The 18,812-nt window shown below is 44.2% G+C and overlaps 2 protein-coding genes across 4 annotated transcripts in view; one reads left to right on the top strand and one right to left on the bottom strand.

Moving 5' to 3' along the window:
- LOC139046653 (zinc finger protein 625-like) overlaps positions 1-18,812 on the top strand; it is a 272,993-nt gene that overhangs the window by 109,840 nt on the left and 144,341 nt on the right. The window lies entirely within an intron of this gene.
- LOC135919797 (zinc finger protein 85-like) overlaps positions 1-18,812 on the bottom strand; it is a 60,735-nt gene that overhangs the window by 40,727 nt on the left and 1,196 nt on the right. The window contains exons 2-5 of the mRNA XM_070530218.1: positions 18,249-18,319; positions 14,353-14,479; positions 7,907-7,983; positions 4,104-4,230 (exon numbers count right to left, since the gene is read on the bottom strand). Of these exons, the coding sequence (XP_070386319.1) occupies positions 4,104-4,230; positions 7,907-7,983; positions 14,353-14,479; positions 18,249-18,319 (402 nt within the window). The remainder of the gene's footprint in view (positions 1-4,103; positions 4,231-7,906; positions 7,984-14,352; positions 14,480-18,248; positions 18,320-18,812) is intronic.

Below are 18,812 nucleotides of genomic sequence, written 5' to 3'. Positions count from 1 at the left end.
CGCTAGGCCTAAGGGCCGCAATTATTAGCAGAGGTTAGATGATGATTACTTGAAAAGAACACAGTGCCTCTTTTTTTAAAGGGTTCCTCATGTGAGGTCCCCCCTTCTATTCGCACTGCAGAATCATTAAAAGCATTGTTAGCTAAAGCTTGTTTAAAAGTACAATGTCAAAGCGCTTGCACAAAACTAAACGAGGAGTCAAGGATCTTGTGCGAACATTCAGCCTTCTAGTTACACAAACACAAAGTTGCAGCCCATTAGGGTTTGTCTAAAAATGAGTTTGTGAAAGCTACTTCGGCGAAACAACTTAGTTTTGCGAACAGTTACCTCTAGTCAGGGCCTGCAGTATACTTCGACATTGCAACATCCCAAATTATGTGGGAGACGACGTTTTTGTCCGGTAATTTCAAAAAAATCAAGCGCCATCTTCGAAGCCTTGCGTTTCACTCAGCAGTTTTAAACGTGAAAAGAAGAGCGCCTGTGGACACAATGCGTTCGGATAGTTGCTCGCCCCTGGGGGAGAATGTCAGCGTTATTTTGCTGCACGGCTTCATGGTCACGTTCCTATGCAAAACACGTGGGCGATTTACTTCACTTGCGCACTAGTCACACTGTTGCGACTGCCCATCCATATGCGCCACGTGATGTGCAATCAGTTGAGCTGCGTCTCTAAACGAATATACATACAATTGGCAGCTAATAGTCTTACACAGATGTGCGTCTAGGCTTTCTTTCTTTGCGGACCGAAATCCACAGTGCTTGCACTCGTACGAGATTTTAGCCTAGTGATCTCTTTTGCGGTGTCTTCGGAGATTTGTTTTCCACTTAAAGGAGCGATTACATATGTCGCAAACGAAAGGTCTATCGGAGCTATGTGATGTGAGATGACACTTAAGGTCCACTTTGTTTCTGAATGGTTTAGTACATATTTGGCAGATATGGGGTTTCACTCCTGTGTGAATCTGTTGATGTTTATGGAAACTGCTCCTATGCACGAATGATTTCTTGCATATTTCGCATTTGAAGGGTCTCTCGCCTGTATGCGTGCGGTAATGTTCAGTTAGACTAAAAGCTCCGCTTAGCAATTTACTACATGTTTCGCATTTGTGGCTTGACTTGTTGACAGATGATTGATCACGTGCTCTGAAAGTGGGGGCTGTATAACCCGTGTGTTTGTTGGGTTGCCCGTGTGAGGTGTCGCGTCTGCTGGAAACCTTTCTACTGGAAACGCAGGACGCTGGCCGTTCCCTTTCTCCGGTTCCAGTAGCATTCCTGCACGGACAAGGGCGAGTTAGCTCAAAATAATCGACCCTTTCTATGGGACGACAAAAACACATTTTGACCAATTGAGAGTTTGACAAGCTAAACCGCCCGGTAATGGTAAGGCGACTCGCTCAATTTTAGCGCTAAGTTGCTGCACTGGTATTTAGCGCTCGATGTGGGCTCTAGATTGTCAGAACTTGAACACTGGGGGTTTCGGTGGCCAGTGATGCTAAACTGCAAATTAAGAACTTCCCTTTCGAGATGCAAGCATAACAGAAGCCTTGCATTATCTAATACATCATGTATATCCTGCATGGAACCGATGCAGAAGAGTAGGAATATCTGTCAGTAATAGTAAATTAAAAAACTCGTATTAAAAGTATTAAAAACACAACTCCGTCTTCAACACGCTCACAAGGAGTATTCAGGCAAAAGTCCAGAAACGTACCCTCGGAAGTGAGACAGTTGGCATTGAAAAAGACTATTTTGCGTGGGCTAAAATACGTCTCCGTTTTATGGCGCAGCTCTTAATTATCCGCTCCAGCGGCGAGCGTCGGCGACGTAACTGAGCGAACGAGCGGAACAGAGAAAGATGAAAGAGTGAACGCAGAGCGGCAGGAAACACGAGCATTAAACGGTCTAGAGGCCGAGACCAATGATAGCTGCCCCTTCAGTGATATGAGCGCGGGAAAGTGGTTTTATCCTGACCCGCACTACCACACCTTTCGTGCTAGCATCTGGTCTCAGCCAGAGCGCTCATTTCGTACTATTGTCAGTTCACGTCGGCTCTCGCTCCGGCTTAATTTGTTTCCTTTTGTTCGGTAGTCTTGATTTGCAATTGTTTTGCGATCGGGTTGTATACGCGACGTGAAATGCGTAGTATTTTATGTAAGCCAAGCAGCCCCAGCGATTACACTGGATCCTTCGATCAGTCATTTACAAAACCCGTCGCGCTTGACCACTGCTATGTGACCTTATCAAAATTTTTGCCTCCGTATATCGAGAAAGGAATACACGTACATAGCTGGTCTGAAATTTCGCATTATGGGCTATCCTAAAGGTTGGTGAATTTTTTAGGACGCGGTGTACGCTACGAAGACTAAAAACGTTCGGCAGCATGTTACACTCTTCTGACACCTGAAAACGAAAGCCTGTTGCACCTGTGCTAATGCATAACGTTATACGATCGTACGGGCCAGGCCTAGCGAGCCGCAGTATCAAGTGAGCGTACCGCACTGTAGGTAGACTACCGCAACGTCACATGCAACAACATATTGTAATACCTAAAGGTCATTTCGTTCTTCCTTTCATTGGCGCTAGTTCGTTCTTTGTTACGGCAGTGTACTATTGTATACTAGTACTTATTATTGGTACTGTTCACGTCACACATGCAAGGTTATGGTTTGGTTTACCCTTTGTGGTGTTATGTTGTACGTCTTTTTTAATCAAGCCAGCTTTGCCGGCATCGAGATCCGATTATTTAATAAAAAATATGACTATCAAACTAATTTTGCTTTATTGAAACAGTTGAATTCCGGCAAATCTATCCATCATAATTTCTATTTAGGTTTGCAAGTGGGCAAAATTACGAAATCACTAACTAAAAAAAACATTAAAAGCATAGAACTTGCAATGTTACCTACACGAAAAAGATATATCGCAGTTATATTTGCTGCATCTCTGACAATCCCAGGTTGACAAGTTTCTTTCTATCAATTTGCAGTTTGCTGTAATCGATACATCGTGTTCGAAGACTGGCGCATGACCCATACATACCCATACAGTAGAAAAATTCATAGCGCTGTGTAATACATAAATTTTCTGCAATTTACAGGTGTTATTTGGTGAAGTTGACTGAATTAATTTTATTGCCGAGTTATAAGATTGTAATCATGTTACTCGAGTTTTTCAATGCTTTCTTAAGTATAAGAAAACACAAAAATACAATTCCATCAGTTAGGTCCGTCTATAGTTATGGAATGTTTGAGCACTGGTGAAATCGAGAAACGCACGTTGACGTCCGGTTTAATATATCTATCTTTCTTTCTCACCGGAATCAAAGAGGGAGGACTAATTGGAATCAAAGTGGGGTCGTCTGGGCTGCTCAGCGTACGGCCACTTGGCAACACAAGCAGTGCAACTTGGCACCTTATCGGTATAAGACGCACATGCACACTCTGACCAACGTATCACGTGTCAGAGTTACGTATCGTGCAAAGTGCGAACTCCCTCTCAATGACATGCTCAAGCTGCTTAACGTAGTGCTATGTAATACTTTTGAACCTGAGCCCTTTGGAAGGTTATGATGCAGATAGAAATATATGAAATATAAAAGTAAATGTAGGTTTTACGCAGCACCGAAACCATGATCTTATTGTGAGGCATGTCAGAGTGGTCGACTGCAGATTAACTTCGACCACTCTTCTTACTGCCGGCATTCCCATGCTGCATTGACTTGGTAAACTTGGCCATAACCCGGTTTCATTTTATGAGCCTTGACTCCGATGAGCGTCTTTCCTTCACAATCTTTACATATTCCATAATGGGGAGTGAGTAAGCAGGTTACAAGCTTGCAAGTGTGCTGTACATTGCAGCGTGGTTGTGGTGGTGCCTCCTTCTTACTTCGTCCATGTGTTGTCACGCTGCTGCAACCGTGTAGTATGTCAAAGCAGGCTGCGCCAGCCGAACACTCAAAACTGCTGATAAAGGGCCTATTTCAGCCATCACAGCTAGCCCTCCCGAGGAGAAATTACCGAGTGGAGGTACGATTGTTCCCCAGGAAGCCGCGCCTGGCTTCACCGAGTTGCTTTGCAGTGGAACTTACGTAAATGTGAACTCACGTGGCACCGTCTTCAAAACTGGCTGATGCATCCTCCATGCCAGCACGGCTTGTGCTGGGCCTTGTGTTATTGATGCTGCGGATGGCCTCCAGGTGCAGGTAACTAGTGCTGCCATTGTCAGCGACACCTGCATGGAATTACAGTATAGTAAAGTATTGATGTAATAGTTCTGCGGAATCCCGCTAGGTGGAGAGAAGTAATTAAAAAAGGGATAACGACACTTGCACCCAAACGTAACTAAGTCCTGCAAAGGAAACGCATACGGGTTCCTCAGAAGAAAAGCTTCGCACTGGAAGAAAAATTCATCCTGGTCCGGGACTCGAATCCGGGACTACCGCTTTTCCGAGGCGGCCACTGTACTATCTGAGCTAACCAGGTGGCTAGCAGATGGCAGGCGAAGTCGAATGTATCAACTCAGAAGCATAGCAAGATTTTGACATAAGAGTTTTGTGGGATCCCGCAAGGTAGAGATGTAATAATTTTTCAAAATTATTTACAATATAGAATTTATAATTATATTTAATTATTATAGTACTTAATATATTTATTGACTAGATATATTTGTTATAGTATTGAAGGTGTTCATTCGCCACAGTGCAGCAGCAATTCTTAGCAAATGAACATTTAGTTCTGATATATGGAGCAAGGCAAGAAGCTTTTTTTGGGGGGTGGGGGGGACCTTACTGCATCGCTTCCGTTCGGGGTACTTTTTCTTTCTGCAACTATGTCTTGAATGCAGGCAAGAACTTTGTGGCCTTCGGCAAATTGAGCACGATCAAGATTGTGCGCTCTTGTTGGATTCTTCTAAAGACTCTTATACTTTATCTCATACCGCGGGCCAAACACCACACTAGTCAAACTTAAAAACGACATGTGGGGTATTGTCTGTCGAAGCCTTCGCGCAATGTATTCCTTATTAATATATATATCAACAGCAGTAAACCTGTTGTGTATATATATATATATATATATATATATATATATATATATATGTATATATATATATATATCCTTATTGTTCATCTAAATAGATATAGCCCACGCAGATGAGGATAACGAAGAAAGTGTGAGGATGCATTTCTACCGAGGGAATTTAAATTCTTGGTTCATGCATGCCCTTAAGTTATTGACCTATGAGAGATACATGTGCAAGACGAGGACGTATTCTCATTTGAGAAACTGATAATCCGAAGCCCATTTGCGAATTCCCGTATGTGAAGTTCCTAAGAAGGCATAACCTGTAAGCTGTACATGTTCAGCAGCTCACTACAAAAGTGAAAGCGGCCGTACCCCCCTATGTCCCTTCTGTAGGCCATTGATAGAATATCACAGAAATAAAAGAAAAGATTGCGGAATGCGCATACGTAAGAGTCCTGTTGCAGACAGCACATCAGCTTTGAATGTAATGCAGAAGTGCTGCTTCATGAGGAAAGCTACATAACTATGCAGCGGAACGGCTCAATGCGCGTTAAAAGCGTGGACTGTATGGACAGCGCTGCAAGGATTGTAGCTATGTGCGCATCTTCCCTATAACTGCGCTGACATTGCGTGACATTGAAAAAAAAGATAAAATCAAGAGACTTCAAATGGCGGAAACTACGGCAGAACCCTCGTCGAGATGACCATCGATGCTACTGAATTTAGCATTAAAACTGCCGGGACACGCCGTATTGTTGAATACACCTTTCTTTAGAATATGAAAGCGGGGGGGGGGAGCGAGTTGTCTAAGAATTTTTATGGCGTTACACCCTCATGGGTGAGTCTCTGCGCCTTCGTATGTCACATACAACATTAAACGCGGATTTCTAACCACCAGAACTAAAGATTTGACTTTCGTCATCTTTGAGTTCGAATGAACTACACTTTGATAGCACAGGCGTAACTTACGCAAATCATTTTTAGTGTCTGGCATTCTCAATTTTATAACTCGTGCCGTTAAAGTTACAACGTTCGTCAGTCAGGCCTGCGAAAGAGATTGCACAGTTACTGGTAGAACGAATAATGCTTGATGTATACAAAGAACGCTGATCACTTTACAAAGGAGAACATGCAGTTGTCAAGGCCGGTGTCTCATCATGGCATAGATTTTCTTGTTAACAAAGCGTTACAACTTTGAAGTAGTGGCACACTCATTGTAAATCGTTGCCTACTCTGGCTGTTACTCTGTCAGTACAAATACTCTTAATGTTTCCGAAGCGTATAGTTGAGTTACTATGTAAATATTTGTGGCGACAGAGTGCAGAACACTACCCAACAATTGTGTGTCTTCTTGCGTTACATTTTCACTATTCTTTTAACGTCGTTTATGCTGCATCTTTGACTTGGCTTGCTTGGTATGAAAGAACCAAGAGCTTCATTATAAACTGTTTTAGGTTGCCCCGAGTGGCCTACTATTACTACTACAGTCGGCCGCAAGAGGATACGTCGGCTGCTCGTAACCTGTTTACTTGAGCAACTATCGCACTGGGCCGAAAACGTGACAGCACCATTACGACCCTCCAGCATATGGACCTGGAGCGCCGCCATAGTTGTCAATGAAACTGAAATTCGTATCAAAACATTTTTTTGTCTATGTTTGATCAGTTCAAGGGAAAAATTGTCGTGGTGGTAGTACGACAAAAGCACCGAGATTCTAGCTTGGCAAATAAAACGCTAGACCAATCGTAATGCACCGATTCCAATTACGAGTGAATTGATCACGCCATGGAATGCAGTATGGTGTCGGCTTCTGACACGACCATCAAGGAGCGTGCCTTTGCAGTCGACCAATATGATAACTCGTTCAAAAAATTACCGACGATTACGTTACTTCCTAATGCGAAATTTGAGCGCAGCAAATAAGCTGTTTCACCTTTTCGATAGATTGAGGCAAAGAAATCGAGCAACACATGTATGCGCTATCACAGAATTTTTTTTTATTTTTCACACGTATTTCTTTAACAAAGACTCCATTAACAGTTCTTGACAGTCATGAAGGAAGCTTTGTGGTCGGAGAAATAGACTGATATATGTTGGACTTGGTACACCAATGCTTGATTCTCAAAGACGAGATCTATACAAGTGCCACGCGAGGTTGTCACAGCCGTGGGACGCGTTACGAGCGAGAGGAACGGGATGTTCTCCCGCATAAGTGTTAGGAAATTGCTGTTTGTCTTTATGTCAACATTAAAGTCCCCCACTACTAACATCGGTGTGGATCGATGGACGGTTAATGCGAGTTGCAGGAAGTGCACGACGTCTTTCGTGAGTGCGGTAGCGGACTCACGAAAGCGGTATCAGTCGGTCGCTGCTAGCGCTGGGGGGATGAAAGGGGGGCGGAGCTGGTTATGAGGCCGACGACAACGCGAAACCCAGGAACGAACGCCAAAGAGCCATTTGTGTAGCCAGCCCTCCTCCACAGTCTCTCCTCCTCCCTTCCATCATCCTCCCTCGCCCGGAGAGCCGACAGCGCGCATGCGCGGTGGCGGAGCGCGGCGGCGGAGGCGAGCTGGTTACGAGGCCGACGCCGACGACGACGACGCCGACGACGACGCGAAACCCAGGAACGGACGCCAAAGAGCTGCGCTCTAAAAAAGGAACTGCACATCTGTATGAATTTGTATGTATTCAGTTACGCACATATTTCTTAGTAAGGACAGTTATAAGCACTCCCATGCAGGATCTGTCTTGGCGGTGCTGCTAAAGTGCATCCTCGTACGCAATAAATGTACCGCTGCCATGGTAACCGTAGATGCTATCTCCTATGTTCGTTGTGAAGTGTCATCGCAAGTTGCACCGGTAGCGAATGGCCATCGTCTACGTACCATCGACGTTGCAAGTTTCTTCGGTAATCGCCGTGGTTTGCGTGTTCTCCTGGTAACGCCAGGCGTCCTCATAAAGCCTGCAATTATGGTCACATCGATACCACTGTGACCAAAAAGGTTGGCAATGTTTTAATAAAGGAAAGCTGGGAAAGAGCAAAGTACTGTTTTGTAAATGCGTGACTTGCAATGTTTCGTTCTCCTTAAAGGCACGCTATGCTGGCTAGCATAGAACGAATAGCATGCTCGGGGCAATGAGTTGTGCAGAGCACTGATCCACCATAGTCGAAACGACACCTTCCCTGGCACGAACACTGTCAGCTGAAGCGTTAAAGGGCTTACAACTGGTAGGATGCCTCCGCATATTGTTTGGTATGTAAAATGCGGACTCCACTTGCCGCAGTAACATAATATTAAAGATAATTTCGTAATGAAACCGTTGCTGTATGTAAAACGTTTTTTTCAATAATAATACACGCTGAAACAAAAATGGCACTATGCGGATACTTTCTGCAATTAGGATGCCAAGCAGCGCCTATTTTAGAGAAATTCTTCTTTGTACCCGCCTTTTATGATTGGGCACCCGCGTGGTGAATGCCGCTTTTTCACGCTAATTACATGCATGACTCACGTATCCAGGAGTTATGAGGAATACATGGTATTTTAACCTTAATTTAAGCCTTAATTATAACACTTACGAACAAAATGACGAGTTTCAATGAAATATTGCTGGACTAGAATGAAGAAAATAAATATTTTCAAGCCATGCGAAGTTTGCTTCTATGTCACTCGTGGATCCTACCACGGAATTCTTTAAAGGATACGGTTTATTGAGAGAACAGCATGAAAAATATCCTAAGACGGATACAATGCTATCCCCGAAAATAGCTGAAATGCAACGTGCTACTGCATTTGCTCCCAAATGCAACAGGGCACCGTAGAATACCATGACTTTCCACTTCTACATCGCTGTAGTATAAAGTCGCCCCAGTTCCCTTTCTGAAAAAACAGAACATTTAGAACAAAGTAAGCTAAATTTAAGCTGTCAAAAACATTAAAAACTGAAACACACCTTAATTGGCCTCGCAACTCCATTGCGCATTTGGGGGGTAGCCCTTAAACAACACATGTAAACAGAAGAGCAAACGTTTTAAAGCAAGTTGTGTCTTTTCATGGACCGGGCTTAATATTTAGGAAATAGGATTGTGCGGTCAGTACCTACCAAGTCACAAATTTTTGTTTTAATTGGCAAAAGACAGCATTGCGGGGCACTTTGACAAGTTGTCTTGAAAGCACGGTATTGGCACAGCAAGTGTTCACTGAGGTTCAGCTAATTCGGAGGTGTTTAGTACAAGAGCCTCGACTTCATCAAACGCATGTCAGAGTAGTAAATGCAGCATAATTTTTCACCACCATAGCTTCTGCAACGTGAAACATAAATGCAAGTGAACCGCGGCCATCTTGCAGGGTAGTTTCATTGAAATTCGGCTGTCCCACTTGGGATTGAACACGGGACTTCCAGCTATATAGCATGCCGTGGTGGGTGTGCAGTGTAGTATTGATACATGAACGAAACGTAGTATCTTATGTAAGTACGCTTGCTTAATGTTCTGCAAAATCTTATCCCGAGCGCTAAGCAGCTGGCGTTGCGCTGAACATGGCAATATTTTCGCACCGCCCTTGCATCGTCGCGTCTTCATCTAAGAAAGCCTCCGATTTCAAAGCTCAAGCTGGGTGTGAAGAATACCCCTTTTAGGTGTGAACAAATGTACAAATAATAAAGATTATCATATCGGTCGTGTCTAAGGGCAAAAATATTGAATGAAAAGTGGACAAGCGGTAAAGCTCACGTTGTGTAGGCAACCAAAGTAGATGAAGCGTCTTGGGTACCGTCACGGCTTGTACGTGGGTTACTTCGTTCGTCATACTAAACACAGGAGGTATTCGTAACTGCTTTCTTGAGCCATGCCTGATGTCTCGATGTCCCATAATTGGCGTGTATTGTCGACTCGGCGTTGCTAAATCACCGCGCATGCGCTTCTCAACGTCAAGAAAGAACTAATAAAAACTAATAAAACTTTTGTCAATTCGAAATTTCGATTAGAATGATACCACATATCTGGAAAAAACGAAACGTTTGAGTCCGCTACTAGCTTGACGCTAATGTGGAAATTTTTGAACGCCAGCAAAGGCGCCCCGATTACCCGTGCTATCTATCCTATAAATCATCTAACCAAACTAAATTTCACTAACTACGAAAAAAAGTAAATTTGTCGGATGCTATCGCTACTTTCCTTTTATATTCCTCTCAAAGTGAAGTGCACATCCTTTCGGAAAAAAATTGTTGCTCGTGTAAGCACTCGTGGAAGCGCAGGAGGTATACAAACTAAGTTAGCCCTAACTAGCGTATGATTGCCAGATCTATGTTGTTGGTCATCTGAGCACGAGGTTGCGCCATCGAATCCCGCCCAAGGCGGCTGCACTTCGATGGGTTCGAAATGCGTTAAATCCGTGTACTTAAATTTTGGTGCACGTTAAAGAATCCCAGTTGGTCTGAATTTCCGGAATCCTCCACTACCGTGTGCCTCAATCAGAAATTGGTCTTGGCGGCTGAAACCCCAGAATCTTTTCGATTGCCAGATGCTGCAATTCTGCTTAGTGCTGTTGTGACACTTTCTGGCTCAGTAGAAATGAAGCTGGTAGTTCTTATCACCCTACGAGTGCATTGCGCTCGCTTTGTTCTGTTGCCCACAAATTCCAGTACTGTCTTCGCTAATACCTAGCAATACAGAAGTGCAACTGCTTCGCACTAGCCGTGGTTTTTTGGATGCGAACGCTCATGCGCCGTGCAGAGACGTAGCTCAGTCATACACAGCACACCGGGGAACAATTTTGTGTGATTGCTCCAAGGTCGTGAATTGTGCTTCACGTCTAGCACGACGAGTGCTGCTGTAGGTAAACACAATACGCTGCTGCCCACTCCTCAACTCATATATTCGTGTTTTACAAGCTTTTATCAAATATTGGTGACAAAGAACCACATTGGAAACCTTTATAACATTTTCGAGCATGTAGCCACAACAAATAAAGGGCCAATTGCAGAAACAAGCAGAGTCAGCAGTCGGGGCAGTTTTCCCATGGTTTCGCAATCGTTTGAATAGCAAGGGGGACATTTGCCATTTACTAGTGCTTCCATTGCTTCATGAAAATGTTTTCGTAACAAAGGTTTCCGCCACTGTAAACACGAATGAATATTGGGAACGAATAGTGGAAAGTTAGGACATCAATGGTTTTTGAGCCTGTTATACATCATGCAGTCTTTAGTGCGTTATATGTGTTTGCTGTAGCTGTGCCAGTTGAACATACATTATACTGAGCATCACCAGGCAATTTCAAAACGCTGGCGGCTCAGACAACGTTAATTTAATGAAGTAAATTCTGTCTGTTTATTGCGTAAGTAAGAGGGAATAGTCTCGCCAACAAGGTGATTGCAGCGCAAGAGCAAAAGCAGCCTCTCAGAAGGGAAGCAGTCTGCATGCACAATGCTCTGACGTCACATGGAAAGCCCACAGATGCTCATTAGGTGATAAATACGCAGTGCAGCGATTGATTTTTTTTAGAAAACAGACAGGTGGGCTAGTTGGTACTGCATAACTTCTGGCTAAGTGCAAAAAGCCCCGTAGGAAAACAGAAATGAAGCTTTGAGCCCTTGTACACTTCTACTGCCCTACGCGCCTTCTTGCGCTTTGCCTCAAGTAATTTATTTCTTGCTTCTACCAGATCCCGGTTATATTTTTCGTGTTTAATACCGATCGGAAAGTGTATACGTGACAGTGTGGTCTTCGTAGAGGAATATGTACTCCAAATGCAAAACGGAATGCTAGGTAATTTCGTGTTTAGTATGTTCAATGCTATCTAAGTAAATCTGTCAATAAACATTGATATCAAGTTCTAACATAGCTGGACATTGTTCACGTAAATACGTAAATCTCGCTTGTAAACATTTAACTTAACTTAAGCAACTCTTTTGCTGCCGCGTGACACTATCCAGCAAATACTTTTATTTATGCAATATCTTACTTGAAAAATGAATGAGAACAGTGTTTCTGCTTGTTTGACACAAAGTCGATGCCACGAAGTTCATGCTGCTAAGCGTGTCAAATACAGTTTATGCAAATCTAGGTGAAAAATTATTGGTTCTCAAGGAAAGGCGCACCGCACCCAAAGTTGCCATTACTATTACCTGCCCGAATCAACAAAAATATATATTGCGATAAACCTTCGCTTTTGATACTTTCCCCAGCTTGCTCTTCGGCCTGCCACTGTGTCAGCTACTCTACTAGTTACATTTCTGATTCCATAATGTTTTCCGTGTTTCGGTATCGACGAAGTATGCCCAGTGCTTTGTTGTGTTTCTTTCCCGTTTAGCTGCAATACACATTCCCCCAGGTGACCGGTCTTTACATATATAGAATTTCGATTATGGAACGATAAATTTTTACACAAAAGCGTTAAGGGCGCCGTGCGTATGACAAACTTCGTTGTCGGCGGTGGTCCGTGAACGAAAATTTTCGTATATTATAGAGGATCGCACGCGTAATGCGAAGACGTGGGATTCATCGCCACCTGCGAGAAGTTGTTTTTTAATCCACTTTGAATTCCATTCATATCCTTATTGCATATCCTTATTGTCACGCCTCATCTTAATTCGTTTAACGTTGATGACGTTCTGCTCCCTGAAGCCCTCCAGGAGTTCAGCTTCAGTAAGCTCCAAGAGATCGTCATAGGAGACTACTTCATGGGTGGTGTTCATAGTACGATGCGGAGTTACTGTTTCTTTGGTGTCTCCAAATGATACTAGATTGGGTGACTTTTCATATTGTTTCTGGTTGCGGAGCTCTAAGAGATCATCGCTTGCAATCCTGGATGCTTTATAACCTGTACCAAAAACTTGGGTGAGAGACTTAGGCACGAAGAATGGTGAGATTGTTCGCATGGGTTTGTCTGGTTGCTCAGAGTGGACTACGTGGAAGCGAGGGAAAGTTTTTTTTTTATGGGCAAAAAACTCCAAGACATCACCCGTGCGCCCCCCTTTTCAGGGAGCAATCAGGTAGTGGAGAGAAAGAAGTAGCCATAAAAGAGTGTAATCTCGGAAGTAATGCCAGCCACCCACCGTGGAGTCCTAGAAGGGGACGCTGCAGGACCTACGAAACACGGCCTGCATAAGCCAGCTGTACATTACCTGTCCTGTGTTTCCTTTTACCTGTCCTGTGTTTCCTTCGTCCCTTGTCGTTTGCGCGGTTACATGACGCATTCCAAGTCCATAATCACTATAACCAAATATGAAATAACCTAGGTTGGCTATTCACACAAGGTTAGCCCTTGCTGCCTGGAAAAACTGGAAGTGAAGCCAGGAGAAGAAAAGAAAGGAAAAGGAAAGATGGAAAGTGAGAGGAAGATGAAGGTTGGAGGCAGAGACAGCAAAAGGCAAGCACCAATGTTCACGGGGTGGGTCAGCCTGGCGGTGGTCCTTTGTGTGAAGCAGAGGCCAAAGAGCTGTGTTGCCTCCGCCGAGGTGCCTAAAAGGTCGGAACACCCGGCATCGGCTCATCCCAAAGGGGACTCCGGAATAATTTGGTGTACCTGGGGCTCCTTCTCGTGCACCTAAATCAAAGAAAGGTGTTTTCGCATTTCGCCCGCATCAAAATTCAGGCGCTTTGGTGGGAATTTAATCCCACGACCTCGCGCTTAGCAACCGAACACTATAGCCACTAACCAGCCACGGCAGGTCGCAGCACTTTTGGACTAAGTTTCTAATAAGTTATTTGAGATCTAAATTGTGTACGAGTCTCCTTACATTCCTCCGCAATATTGGTGTGTACATATTGCAGAATACAATTGTACTGTGTGTCTAATATAAGACAGCTAACTTAGCTTACAGGGTCTTTTTCGTTCCACGTGACGCAGGGTTACTGTGGGATACAGGGCTCGAAGCGAACCGGTGGTGCCGTTCGACTAGGAATCATGTTCAGCGCCCCTCTTGGAAGCGATGGTTTAGCAAAGACTTGCCTTGAGTGGCAGTATATTAATATGCCACGAGCCTAGAAGTTGATGAGCTCTTCTTGGATGGCGGAGCAACGCAGGCTGCAGCCGTCGAAGGGGCTGGTTGCCCAACATTAGCCACACCCTTCGTGGGTGAGTCTGCTGTGGCACTGCCCGTTTACACACCGCATCAGTGTACGCACGGTACGCTTGAAGTGTATTCACGCGTCTTTGAAACCTCTTCACGCGTCTTTGAAGAAGACGCTTTCATTTGCTCTTACCCTTATGATCTATTTTTCTATCTTGTGTGTGGAATAAAATCGGGAGGGAGTTGCCCGGTCGCCATTGCAGTTTGCTCAATGGCTGGTTTGCATTATGTCGATAAATATTTCGAAGTGTGGGCTCACCTCGCGGTGTCTTCTGTAGTGGACGATACTTTCTCGACGCCAGCGTAGCTCGTACTGGGCCTGAAGTGATGGGCACTGGCGGAGGACTCCGCAGGCGCGTGATTGGTGCTCGTGCTGTCAGTAGCATCTGCATAACGCGAAAAAAAACAGCAGAAGTGTTCACTCGTCGCTGTGCAGGTGTGATTGAAAGAGCATGAAAAATAAACGTTGGCATGCAAAACGTTTTAATTGGGCTTTAAAGGTAGGGAAGGCTGGCTGCTGTGTTGGCGTATGCAGCGCGCTCTTTATTTTCGAAATTCTGGAATTCGGTGCTCAGTGCAAGCAAGAGATTCGCATTGACGTAACAGACAAGCACGGTGCAAATTATAGAATGTTTATTATTATAAAAATAATACTCGGTTTTAATACAGAGGAACAGAAAACAATCGTGTTCTAAGGGAGACGACAGGACATTACATTTTAGTGGGCTACAAAAGTCAAATCTGTTTCAAATTTCCAACAATTGGCGTGTTCCATGCTTTAGTAAGGTCGCAATGAAACATATATTAAATTCAATTAGCAGGCTTTGGCACACAACAAACTTGCTTTTAGCAAGAAGGACGCGTTCTCGTTATTGTTGAGCTGCTTAGTTAGTAACGCACAAAAGGAAACTTCAGCGCGGTGGCTTCTGTCTAAGTAACTGGAAGCAGAGAAATTGTTTTTCTCGGTCATGCTTGTACCATCTTTGATATAGGCTGCGGAATGTGAAAGAAAATAATGAAATCTTGTGTCTGCCATAAACTAACCTATTGTTCAGACAGTGAAGGTCTCTATAAAAAGCATTGAACGCGACATAATTGTAAAAATGAATGTTAAGCTTGCAACTGTGTAATTGAGCAATAAATACGATATCATAATTCTGGAAAGCACATTTACTAATGCCCGTAAATTGACAAATATGACATGCAGCGGTCTGATGGTTCCTAGAAAGTTATAGATGGGCCCTCTCAAAAACGCCCGGAAACATTTGTCATTTCTGTAAATTGTTAGTTCCTATATTAAACTTGGCCGCTTTAGATATCCTAAACCATGCGGTTATTGGGACTGCGATACTTGTTATAGGATTACAGTTACTAAATTGCTGACATTGTGTTTCAAATGTCCATAAACTTGCCGATTTCTGGAAATTTTGGCATATCATCCAGGCCCTAAATGGATTATTCCGTGTGCCTACAGTCACTAGAACATTCTCAAACGCAGCAAACATCATTCATGTCAGTCTAAGAGCTGCTCCTCAAAGCATTTCTGCATTTTAATTGTTGAGTATGAAATTCTGAGATGTCCCAGAGATGAAGCTTCTGATTCAAATGAAAATTGTTTCGAAAGCTTGGGTGGTGCAGCGAAAGCACGGCTGCCTAATGATGTCACTAACTCGCGTGTTGACACTTTCATTATTATCGAACCCCGATAGCCACTACCTTGTATAGGTGAACGGGTTGTGTGCAAAAGGGCCCCTGCCAATTTTGCATATCACGTATTCATTTCAAGAAGAAGACAGCTTGATCGGGTCGTGGACGGAAGAAAAGGTGACAGAACAAGTGTAAAAACTGCATTCAAGCTTGACTACCCAGGAAAACCTTGTCTTGATGTGATAGATGCAAGCTTCAACTGATGGGGGATAATTCTTTAAGCGCCTGGCTATCCGATACATATATTTGACCTACGTCTGTAGCTGAAGTTTCTAAGAATGAATTTTCAGTTATCAATACATATTTACCGAATTATAAACAAAAAGTGGCCGTGATCCTCCGCACGCCTTCGATACCTATCACACTGCTTAATGTAGGCCCCCAATGCGCATATGTGATGGTGGTGTTACCGGCATCTGATAAGATGGGAAAGACGGGCCCAATTACAAGTTGACAAGGCAGTATCGTTGAACAATATAAGAGCAACAACTCCACCATGTTGCGGTAAATATATGGACCTCATGTTTTACAGAATACTAATAAAGCGGGGCCGGTTTTCTGTAAGGTAGACAGAAAGCTGTCTTAAAGGTCCGCACACCAGGTTTAGCTGCCGTAAAGAAACAAACGGCTGCGCGGCCGGACACAGTTGCGAGTTTCAACAGTATGGCACGTGCCCTTCCTATAGAAGGAGCCGCGCTTTGAGAGAGCTGGTCACGGTCCCACGAACGAATGCATGTGTGCAATGTGAACTCCTCGCAAAGGCACCGACCACTGCATGGGAATGAGGTTCGTCATTCAATAACGGAGTGCGCACAAACAGATTGCTCTACGACAAAACTGTATCGAAATACAGAATTGAGACAGGGATCGTCACGTTAGCATGACGTAGACCCTGTCTCAATTCTGTATTTCGGTACTGAATTGAGACAGGGTCTACGTCATAGACCCTGTCTCAGCTAGGAAGTGGCATTCCTTCCTTGCTCCCGTAGGGAAGGAGGCAAGGAAGGAACGCCGCTTGAGGATGCCATTCGAGGCAGAGGGGGAGGGTGTCTGCAGACAGTGACACTCGCCTGCTGATGGCACAGTGGCATGACAGCTCGATGCCACCTATGGCGGTGGCTGTGGTGACTTGTAGCAACAGGCGGGTTCAGCCTGGCGGTCAAAGATGCGAATTGCTCCTTCCGAGCGTCTCTTAAAATACCGCTAAAGGGTTTCACCATATGTCCATCAAACCAGTCTCAAGAATTCGATAAGCAGGCGTGAAGTTTCTTTGCGTGTCATAACTGATCCCTCGGGAAATATAAGGTGTTGCAGGCATGCATGCGGAAGGTTACTTTTTTGCAGATTGTTCAGGAGAGCGTTCCTTTCATCTTGGAATTTCTGGCAGGACCACAAGAAGTGCCCAATGTCTCCTATCTCGTTGCAAGCCGTACAGTTTGGAGAAATGATTCACACCGTCTTAACCAGGCCAGTGTACTGGCAGATCCTGTCCTTATTCAATATAGAAGTGAGGCTTCCTCTCGGTGAAATCTCTTGCTTACCTAGAGAATGTGCCGTGGAACCCTAACCGACCCAAAGTGATTTCGAATGTCAGATTTTTTAAACTGATTACTCTTTGGAGCCTTGACATTGGTAGGATGATAGAGCGCTGCGTATGCAAGCGCATCAGCTTTTTCGTTGCCAGAAATACCAATGTGGGAGGGAATCTACTGAAACTTTACTGCAAAGCCTCTGTTGTTCAGTTCTTTCACGATGTTCACGATGGCTACTGATTTACGTGGGAACTTGAGGGATGGCAGACCACGGTAAAGTTGTTGCAACGCGGCCTTTGCGTCCGTAAGGGCAACCACATTCTGCGGAGGTAAAGTCTTTAGTTTGCGCAGAGCAGAAGATATTGCTGCGCCTTCAACAACTGTCGAATGTTCCCTATCCTCTCCCATAATGAAAGCACTTAAAAATTGTATTACCCAAAGGCTGCCTCGACGGCGCCTTGGCAATTTCCAGTGTATAAATTAGATTTGCAATGACACCCGGCAAGAGGTACTTCAATGACATGATCCTCTAGCAAGCATTGAGGGCGAAGAAGAAAACAGGTGGTTGGCTTGGCTTCACATTGCAAAGCTAGTTACCCTGATCCCATTCCAACACGAAATGCAAGACAAATGGGGAAGCGTCGATTGCCTTTACGAATTATTTCACGTTGAAAATGCATTCATTCGATACTTAGGTCACGTAGAATATTCGTGTTATGTCTGTAAGCCCTCAATTCATCTGCATGAATTTCACACTATGTCTGCACAAGCAGCAACCAACATGGTGATGCTAGTAAGGTGTGCGTATGACCAATAAAAGCACCACCGTCAAGGTCGATGGAAACGCTGCCTCCTCTGTGGGTTGTTAAGCTTCTTCACGAGTGGTATCGATTGTTAAAGCCCATGCCATACATACCATTGACATCAGTGGCATCGTTCTGGCTGTTCAACACCTTCCACACGTCATCGATGTACTCGTCAACATACCTGTAAAGAGACATACGCATTGGCTTTTGACCCTGCGCTCCTACTTACGGAAGAATATACCTGAAGAATGTTTTGGGCAAACATAATTTGGAACAAGAGAACTGCTTCCCGTAAATGACGGTTGTGCCTTTAATGTGTCATTCTATCAGAAAGATTCCTTTCTGGCCGGTATAGGTTGAACGGCACGCTCTTATATTGCGTAATTTCCTAAATCATGACATGAAGCACGAAACATAAGAAAGCAATGAATGATGCTAGAACAAAGTTAAGGTGCTAAGCTGCAAGATTACGAGATAATTATGCACTGCCATCCCCTCCGAGACACCTATATTAGTCTACGCGCGTATAGCTTTACTGCGTCATGCGAGTCAACTGGAAAGCACTAGTCATACACACTGCGACAGACCTGCCGCGCCATGAGCGGCGTGCGTGAACGTTGCACGAGAGCTTAAAATTATGCACTAGGTAACGCAAGGTTATGTTAGGTTTGGCT

The sequence above is a fragment of the Dermacentor albipictus genome, unplaced genomic scaffold (genome assembly GCF_038994185.2).
Source record: "Dermacentor albipictus isolate Rhodes 1998 colony unplaced genomic scaffold, USDA_Dalb.pri_finalv2 scaffold_64, whole genome shotgun sequence".
In the NCBI taxonomy this organism is placed as follows: Eukaryota; Metazoa; Arthropoda; class Arachnida; order Ixodida; family Ixodidae; genus Dermacentor; species Dermacentor albipictus.
The sequence above is the reverse complement of the archived record's forward strand: the minus strand, read 5'-3'. Positions and strand labels throughout refer to the sequence as shown.